This window comes from Miscanthus floridulus, chromosome 8, assembly GCF_019320115.1.
Source record: "Miscanthus floridulus cultivar M001 chromosome 8, ASM1932011v1, whole genome shotgun sequence".
Taxonomy (NCBI): domain Eukaryota; kingdom Viridiplantae; phylum Streptophyta; class Magnoliopsida; order Poales; family Poaceae; genus Miscanthus; species Miscanthus floridulus.
Genome location: NC_089587.1, coordinates 172153462 through 172163483, shown reverse-complemented (window position 1 = coordinate 172163483; position 10022 = coordinate 172153462). Strand labels below are relative to the sequence as shown.

The following is a 10022-nucleotide window of genomic DNA, read 5'->3' as shown; positions in this document are numbered from 1 at the left end:
CAAATCAGAAAAGGGAAAGATGAGAGAGACGTCGTTTAGATTTTGCGCGTTATCGTTACCTACACAAACTACTCCCCTGCCCTCATCCTTTTTTAATAAAATTTCCGCGTACCTTTCGCGGCGTCTGCAAGTCTCGTTCCAAAATGACCAAATCCAATACGGTCTGCTCACGTTTTCACCATCAATCAAAGAGTAAAAAAAATTGAGAAACAGTTGTATGGTGGCAACAAAAAATAACCCAAAGCATCGAAATATTTGACTCCATCACCTAAGGCCTAGGCAAAACACCCGCTACCAATTACCTATACCCAAATTATCCAAACCTGGGGTACTCGATACTAAACTGGATAGCGATTCTGATTATCCGAAATTAGTTTGGATAATTCGGGTAATATCCTCCTGTGCCTGAAGACTTGTCAAGTGTGCACTGGACCAAAACAGGTCTGTGCACAGTACTCCAACGGTCGGCAACGGCTAGTCCAATGGCTAGCTGAGGGAAGGGCACCGGACCTGTCTGATGTGCCTCATTGAACACATCCGGTGCCTGTGCATAAAGCTGTTGCAGTTTTCAACGGCTAGTTTCAACTTGAGGGCTATATGTGGTATGTGGGAGTTGGAAAACATGCCAAGGAGTTGAGGCTTCACTCTAGTGCTCTCCACATGAATAGAGCTTAGTAAAACACATGATGATTAGTGTAGGTTCTTTGTGAAGTGTTTAGACTAGTTAGACCACTGCTAAATGCGTTTGCTTTCAGTTTAGGTCTAGTGTTTAATGAGGTTTGCATACCTCTTACTACTCGGTGCTTGCACGCACCATTGTTGTATTCGGAGGGACTTGCAGTCTTGCGAGATCATACCAAACATATTTGAGGTGTGGCCATCACCATGTATCGGAAGAAACGAGGCCCGTGGCGTTTTGGCCGGAAGCTCGATAGTGAAGACAGCAGAAGCGGTCTGAGAGAGGCCATCTCAGATGTACACTCGCACGTGGAGAAGGCTCAGGGCTATCCACAGAGTTATCCGAACGGGAGCTTGGCCTTTGCGAGGTCATCCTTGCGAGAGGATCCAATAAGAACTAGGAAAAGCTTGCACGCTTCTCGATACCTCAATAAAAATATCAGAGTCGTCGACAAGAATTTGCATCTCTATCTCAATTAAGCTTCTGCATTTACGTTGTGTACTTAGGTTATGTGATTTACCTTTCTAGCTTAGTTGATAGGTTTGTAACTTAGGTTGCATAACTCTTTTGCGGTAAAGGTAACACACCTAGCTAAATCTTAGTTGCACATTTAGATGGTTTAATTCTTACATAGGTTTTGACTAGAAGAAAAATAGAGGCCTTAGTTTAGAAATAGTTTTTAACTTGCCTAATTTACCCTCCTCTTAAAGCCCCTTTGGCACCGTTCCGAGCCTTAGCTTCACTCTCAGCTTCCGCGGTGCCTTGCCAAACACTTAAAAATACAACTGGACTCTGGCGGAGAGCTGACGAGAATCACTTCTCCATTTACACTATGAGCTGGGAGCTAAAAAAATCCACTCTCCATCGCTTCTCGCTCTCCACATTCATTTGCCTCAGGAATCACTTCAGAATTGATTCTCACCTGCTCTCCACCTTGCTCTCTCACTGGAATCACTCCCTCGAAAAATGAGGAAGTGAAGCTCTACAAAGTGGCCCTTAGGCATCACAGTCCCTTCAAGACTATTTGAGTTAGCCATGAATATGTTTAGCACCACTATTATTGATTGAGGCAAATATTCATTCGTTGCTATTGATGACTGTAATCTATGCATTTCGTTGTGATCTTTAATTAATATAAATGATGTATTGAATAATTTTTAAATTATTTGATTTTAAACATTAATTGAAGTGTTGCAACAATTATAATACACAAAAATAACTACTTTAGTAGCTTTTGGTTGCACCCATTTAGTTAGCATTCTATTTTTACCAATAGAAGTATTTTTCGGAAGCTGTATCAAACACAGCCTAAAAAGTATGCATGGATGAGGTTTAAAAAGCAGATATATATGGATGAAGTTCAAAGATAAATTTTGAACTCATCGATACTTTACATTCCAAAAATCTCCTCTTTTTCTCGAAACTATTGTGAGAAAACCTTTTTCTTCGGTTTCTACAATATCTTTGTTTTATACAGTAGTTTTTCTTCCAGAAATGCTTCGTTGGTTCTTGTGTGCGTAATAAATATTGGGTCCGTGGAGGTGGTTTGGAATTTAGAGTACTTAAATGCGGCAGAGCTGTCGTCTCCAGCGGTTTGGTTTTTGCTATTGCCCCCCCATATTTAATGCCTTCTTTCCTTTGACTTCTCTTGTATCATTTCGCGACTGCACCCTCTTCATATGACGTTATTGCCTCTAAGCTTTTGGTACAGATTCTTCTGCTAGTGCTACCATTTTTCATTTACTCAAATCGGTTCATTGATTGGAAATGTAAGGACCATTTTATCATACCTTCAACGTTCTGTACAGTTACTACTTTTACCAATATAGAGCCCTCGAATACTACCCTGGTTATATAGGAGTAGTTCCACAGGGTGTGAAGTGCTGGCCTCTAGCTATACTGCCAAATGAGTGCATATATATATATATATATATATATATATATATATATATATATATATATATATATATATATATATATATATATAGAACTACTATCCTATAGCTGGCTGCAGAATAACTTATTCTGTAGCCACTTTGAGTTACGATAATTACTATGTTAATTTACGAGATTTACAGTAACTCCTTACTAAGTGGTTTACTATAACGTTATGGTAAATATTCACATGTGTTATAGTAACCCAACTATCGTAAATATGTATTGACATTATGGTAAATTAGTATATAAAATTATGGTAAATAGAGGTGGCTACAGAATAACTTATTTTGTAGCCGGCTGCTGAATAGCCTCTCCCTATATATATATACATATATACATATATATATATATATATATATATATATATATATATGTATGTATGTATGTATGTATGTATGTATGTATGTATGTATTCTTTGGCTAGTAGATGGATCTGTTTGACACATATAATTAGTTATCAGTTGAGGTTAAAAATTAGTTTAAATTAGCTATGGTTGACTAGCCAACTAGCTAATAACGAGTTGAAGACTTAGCTAAAAATCAGCCCACCTATTATCTCTTCTATTTGGATGTAACTGATCCTAAGTATATTTTGTTCTCGGCCATTTCTTCTACGCTTTGTTTGGCGATGTTCTCCAAAGTATAACTTTGGAACACCCCCTATTGCATATATTTGTGATATGTATTAAAATTGCTATGACATCATGAAAGTGTATTTTAGAAAAAAAATAGTACATGACTATTTTGAAAAAGATAGTATCTGAATTACCTTTGGAATGTTATATAACTAGGGCACGCTTGGCAGGCAGTGGCAAAGCCTGACTCGCGGTCAAGGGGCCAAATTGTCCAATATGTAGCTCTCTAGACGAGCATTTATACTTTGCAAATATAAGTATATAAACATTCATTAATCTTTCATAGCAAGGGGGTCGAAGCCTAGTATGGCCTGCACTAGGCTCTGTCAGTGTTTGCAGGGTGCTAGATTCTCGTAGAAATATTTTGGATCCAGATTTCCTTTAGAAACGTTTTCTGATGAATCAGAATTACTTCGTGGAACCATTTGACTAGCTCACTGGATTCTTAAAACCATAACTAGAATTAGGAGAAACCAGTTTCTGGTGTTTCTCTAGACTAGTAAAAAATGAGAATTGGTTTCAAGTGATTCTCCTTGAAATATTTCTCTTTGTGACGTTTGACAACGATTCTACTGATAATCTGAAATGTTTTACCAAACACATCTTTTATTGGCCTCTTGACCAAAACTATATAAAGTCATAAACATAAATGAAAATTAAGAGACAATACACTTGTTTCTTTTTCAAGAAGTATACATTGCAAATCATTTATTCTAGACACTGTAATTGAATACATATTTGTTGAAAAAAATGGAGAAGCCCCAAATGTTAGAATTTCACTGCTCAAGTTTTGAGCAAATGCATAATATCAAGAGGTCCCCTGAAGTTCAGCATAATCTCAACACTTGAACGCCAACAGACCTGAAATCCAGCAAACCTGTGTACCGTGAAACGTCCTAGCAACTTGTGGTTTAAGCAATCCAAGGACCCCGTTTCGGCGTTTCATGGACCTCGAGGGGCCTAATTGTAAATACAAATCGCGAGAGAGAGAGAGAGAGAGGTGCATACGAAATTTATTGCACAGCTCTGCCTCTCACGCCTTTTATTTAAGAGGCCACCCCCCGGGGTTTGGAATTCTTTTCCCAACTCCGAATTCTCCTGGTCGTTGGGCCTGTGATCGGCTGATCCCCTCCTCATCCCATTCTCGCCGAGCTCCTGCCAAGCTCCGCTCGGGGCGCCGTCTCTTTCGGCTTCGGAAGCGGCGGAGGAGCAGAGAATTCCGTTGGGTTTTATCCCGACGCAGGTGAGTTCTTGATCCTTCTCCTCTGTTCTGTTCTTCCCCTGGCCCTCTTTTCCGCCAGAGTTTCCGCCGGAGTTTCGCGCTAGGCTCTGTATGGCGTCCATGATTCGGAAAGGGCTTTTGTTGCTTTCTGTGCCCTCGTCTAATCTTGTCGACTCACCACGACCTGCTCCTTTTTGTTTTTTTGGCATGCTTTCTCAACTCCAAGATTAGAACAGAAAAACCACTGCCGATCTGAGTGTCATGGTTTCATTTTTCCTCACATGAGGAAACCCTGTGATTTGCTATAAGATCAGCTTCTGCCGCGAAATTTCTCCGAGTACCATAGCTTCCTGTGCCTGTAGTTACTACTGTGGAGACACACTGCCCAGCTCCAGCCAGCGACAGGCACCATCTGATGCATGCATTTGTTGGTGGAAACTGGAATTGGCGCGCACCTCATTCCTGTTTCCTGCGCCCGCGCCCGCGCCCGCGCCCGCGCCCGCGCCCGGCCAGTTGTGTGTGATTGATGCGTTTGTTGCAGTTCTTCTACGTAAGCTTTCGTACGGATGCAGTGCATGTACGTCTGCGACAAGAGGTACTCCTGTCGATGTGTTTTAGGTTATCAAGATCACTAAATCGCCGATGTTTTAGGTCTGGATTGTACTGTATCCTATATACTAGGCTGTTTAGTGTGTTGACCCATCAGTCAGGGAAGGGGAAAAGAAATATTTTTTTAATATTTTGGGCATACGAGTCTGAATCTTGATGTGCCTGTATGCCTGATCGTACGACTCTTCGGATGGAGTGGAGTGTACAGGGATGTTGGATATATACATTGGATGTTGGATATACATGAAGTATTAAATATAAACTAATTATAAAATTAATTGTATAGTTTACGACTAATTTGCGATACAAATCTTTTAAGCTTAATTAGTCTATGATTTGACAATGTGATGCTACCGTAAACATATGCTAATGACGGATTAATTAGGCTTAATAAATTCTTCTCGTAAAGTACCGACGAATTCTATAATTTATTTTTTTATTAGTATCCGAACATCCTCGTACGACTTCTCGTGACACCTCCTCGGTTTAGGACCGGATCCAAACACCCCTCGGCGTGTATCTGCTTTCCGTTGCTGTGTCAGTTTCTACCGGATCATGCAAAGATCGTGAGGTTCGTAGCCTTAGTAGGACAACTTACAGCTGTGTTAAGGACTTGCGTTTACAAGAAAGTGCAACATTTCTGCCATCACCAGTAAACACTTCTTTTCATGGGTGAACTCGGAAAACATCAGTACTCCCTCCCCTTCGCTGCTTCTAGTTCTCCGTCATGAAGCTAGGTGACTGAAGCTAGTTTCAGCTGCATCTTTTACCTATTCCCAATGCTTCTGCCTGCATACAAAAAAAAAGAGGTTGCTACTGAAACTAACCGCAACACATTCGTCCAGTCTGGGGCTTTAATGGAGTTTAGGAATGATTTGCTATTGTTAGCCATGTTTAGTTAGTGTAGAATACTCCTTGATCTAGTTAGCTTTGTTGGGCAAACTATTCTATGTCTAGATCAGCCAACTGTAAGTGGTAAGTTGAAAGATCCACTGGATCAACAATATGTATAACTAGTAAACGGTTTCTCAGTAGGAAGGAACTCATGTTGACGATACAATACCTAGAACCTAGTTTTATTAAAGTTCAGATTTAACATTTTTTACATATTCAGAAGGATCATAAGAAATGCTAGACGTGTGACTCTGTCTGAACACTCAAGTTAATGAAATCTCCATTACTTCAGCAAGTTGTGGACTCTGAAGGTCATATGCACATCCTAGTCTCAAAAGGTGCCATTAGGTATTCAGGTTGCTATCGATCTCAGTTGCTGTTGTGGTGTTGCCTGTCCTGTCCAAATTGAGGGTCTGTTTGGTTTCTGCAGTACCTCCTAAAATTCCTGTCACATCAAATGTTTGGACACATGCATGGAGTATTAAATATAGATTAATTACGAAACTAATTGCACAACTTGCGACTAATTTGCGAGACGAATCTTTTAAGCCTAATTAATCCATGATTTGACAACGTGGTGCTACAGTAAACATATGCTAATGACGGATTAATTAGGCTTAAAAAATCCGTCTCGCAAATTAGCCTCCATCTATGTAATTGGTTTTATAATTAATCTATATTTAATGCTCATTATTAATATCTAAACATTCGATGTGATATGAATTTTAGGAGCGACTAAACAACCAAACACCCTGTGACTCTGCTACCTATATAACCTGAAAGCTGCTCGCCTTTGTTCATGTCAAGTGGGAAGGCTGTTGTTTCTGATTATGAGATTCTGTGCCTTGACTTGGCCCCATGATGATATTAATTCCACGAAGACCGTCACTGGTCTCTTTGTTCGAACCATAGAAGGAACTGTCTCCGTCAAGGCCATCATGAATTTAGGCCGATGTAGTTGGAGTGACAAGAAATTTTAATGCCCTGCACTTGATTAAAGGGATGTGCCAACCTTATTGAATAGAAGCAAAACTGCGAAATATCTTAGTTTAGTCGAATTTACACTATGTTCTGTATGGATTGCCAATATATACTTAATCACTAATTTATCATTTGTTGGGCATTCATTGTATGTCAAATCAAAAGAAAAATCATGTTCGTTCTGATGCAAGATTTGTTCACAACATCTATTTTTCACCTTCTGAAAGTCTTAGTGTTGTATTTGTGCAAAGATGATTCAAGAGTTCCATGCTGACAATACCTCTCATGAACTTGTGTGCAGGACAACACCATTTGATGCTTTGTGAAACTAGATAATAGAACATGATGGTAAAATGATACTGAGTTTTTGACACAGAAAATGGTAGAAGACAAAAATTCATCACAAGATACAGTACAGAAAAGTGGACATATTGTACTTCAGAATGTTTCTTATGACAAGGATGTTGTGAAGATAAAATTGGCAGATGATATTGATTCTGATAATTATGGTGATAATTTTGTCAAGGATGTCTGTGTTGATGAAGGAGCACTACTTCATCGGATGACATCAGAAGAAAAACCACTAGACAGAAGGTCATCCCCAAATTTCAGTTGCCAAATGATTGATGCAGATGGTGACATAAGATATGGGAAGAAAGATTATTCTAGAATATCTGTACACGAACTAAAACCAGAAGTAGTTTCAGGTGTTGACTTTGCCCCTCATTGTGACAACGAGAAACAGCACTCTTCTCGCAAAGAGTACGACCTTGAAGATCGGATTGATACTGGTTTCGTTGCAGGCAATCCTAGTGAGAAGAAGATAAGTTTGCAAGAGTTACTTCTCCTTGAAAGTGCAGAAGAATCCCGACATTCAAGCACAATGAACTCCGAGAGCAGTGAAAGACATAAGTGCCCTCTTCATGAAGAAGCAATTGGACAGGTATACCACTAGTCTACTATTATATATGACGTTTTTTTTGAGCGGTACCATTATATATGACGTAAGAATTGTTCAAATTGCTTGTCTCATTACCACTATCATTGTGCTGTAGATATATCCACATGTTCTTCCCTCTTGACTCGAAATTTAGCAGTAAATTCTTCCATGTGTATACTTCATCAGAACTTTTTTTTGTCCTTAAAGACTTCCAAGGATGGCGATCCTGATGTTCAGACTATTTTGGCCAACACCAGTGAGTATGTTAGTAGTGGTATATCAAGTAAGGAGAATGCCAGTGGTTGCCCAGCAACGACGCCTGGAGACCATGATACAGCTACAGCATTAGATGTGCGAGAGCCACAAAAAATTGATCGGCACAACCCTTTCGTTGATCATAGGTCACTGGAGGATACATCGGTACCTGAGTGCTCTATACCAGGAATCACAGATGCTGCCTCCACAGATTCCATCTGCTCTATTCACATTGTCACGGGTGGCACAGGATTAGATGAAGTTAAAACATCTGAACAAGGGGCGGATACTCTTAGCACAAGTAGTTCAGAAATTCAATCATCTGAAAAGAGCAATGATCACAGCGAAAGTATTTTTAGCAAGGCAATCGCTGGTGCAGCGGATGAAACCACAGTTGCTACATCTTCAACCCCTAACAGTGCTGAGCATAGCGATGCATATGGGAAGAATCAAGAAAAACATGATCAGATAGATGAGGAGCACAGCATATGCACAGACGATGCAGCCAGTAAGAGTTCTACCCTCGCGCAAGATGGATCTGTGGTCCAACAAACCGTGCCTGGTAGTTCGAAGTCAACAGCTCGCATCGGCAATGAGAATACCTACGAACAGAATTTCTCTGGTCCAAGTATAATGTCAGGCCCAGTGTCGATGTCAGGTCATATAACGTATTCTGGCAGCATCTCTCTCCGGTCAGATAGCAGCACAACTAGCACCCGGTCCTTTGCATTTCCAGTGTAAGTCAAACAACTCTAAGCACTTATCCACCTCAGTAAGATATCAAAACAATCTGTATAAGCTAGATTGTACTTCTCCTGCATTTGGTTCTGAAACAATCAGCTGTGGACCTATAACTAGTTGAGCTTCACTTATCTTTTAAACATTCTTCAAGAAATGAACCACAGAATTATTGTATGATTTATAGTGGGCATTTTCATCAAACTGTTTAATTTGTCAATGCACAGGCTGCAGAGGGAGCGGATCAGCAGCCCCGTAAGGATGGCAAAGGCAGAACGGAGGCGCAGCAGACGGCATCGTGTCTGGAGGAAAGGAATTATCTGCTGTAAATTCTGATCGACCATGGCTGCCGTCCCTCGCATCTTGTTTTCGTCCGAAATCCAGCAATCTCCTTCCAAGGTTGCTTGCTATATGCAGAAGGAAAACGTCTTCGGGGCCTATTTGGACCGACGATGGTATTTCCTTGGAACGTTTGAGAGCTAGCTAGAGACTGAACATTCCAACGAAATACCAGTCATCCAAACATCCCCGTTGGCGCTTTCTCGTTTGCAAGGCACATACACCGTATCCTGCTCCTTTTATTGGTTCAGGAGCAGGAGCAGGAGCAGGAGGTTGACGGCCATAGCTTGCCGGATTTCGTAGTGCCTTGAGTGAGAAGGTATATATAGCTATAGAGTAGTGACGGTGCTTTTTCCCCCCTCCTCCTAGAATATGCTTGCCACGTTTTTCATTCATTAATTATTATTAATTAAGGTAGTACTAGTAGTGATCACGCTTGGTAGATCGAGGTGATTATTAGTTTTTGTACATCCTTTGGTGGATAAAATTAAATTAAATGCTGTGACAATTCGTTCCACTGGTCGAGTTGGTGCTTGCATGCCCTTCTTTTTTTATAAAAAAATCAAGAGCTTGCATGCCCTTCAGAATCCATCATCCATCGACGTAGCTTTGCATAGCCTGTGTCTTGAATATTTTTTTGCTACCGGATGGTTGATTGATCGCCTCCCCGACCCCAAGTTGATCCCAGCCGTCCGTCCGGCCCACGGCAAACTGCCCCCCGTGTATGTACGGTCAGTGTACGAGCCCTCCCATACGCACTGCCACTGTCCCATTGCCGTCGAGACGTACGCT

At 40.7% G+C, this 10022-nt stretch overlaps 1 protein-coding gene across 5 annotated transcripts; it reads left to right on the top strand.

The window, feature by feature from the left end:
• Window positions 1-4326: 4326 nt before the first annotated feature.
• LOC136474015 (suppressor protein SRP40-like) lies at window positions 4327-9795 on the top strand. Of its 5 annotated transcripts, XM_066471635.1 has the most exons (5): window positions 4327-4495; window positions 7260-7665; window positions 7762-7901; window positions 8106-8890; window positions 9119-9795. In XM_066471635.1, exons 2-5 carry the CDS (start codon window positions 7338-7340, stop codon window positions 9225-9227), a joined length of 1362 nt encoding a protein of 453 aa, XP_066327732.1. In that variant the 5' UTR covers window positions 4327-4495; window positions 7260-7337; the 3' UTR covers window positions 9228-9795. The 5 variants fall into 5 exon arrangements, with proteins under 5 accessions (XP_066327732.1, XP_066327727.1, XP_066327728.1 ...); XM_066471630.1 differs by having other exon boundaries at window positions 7260-7901; window positions 9119-9793; XM_066471631.1 differs by lacking the exon at window positions 4327-4495 and adding an exon at window positions 4547-5069 and having other exon boundaries at window positions 7260-7901; window positions 9119-9794.
• The last annotated feature ends 227 nt before the right edge of the window (window positions 9796-10022 follow it).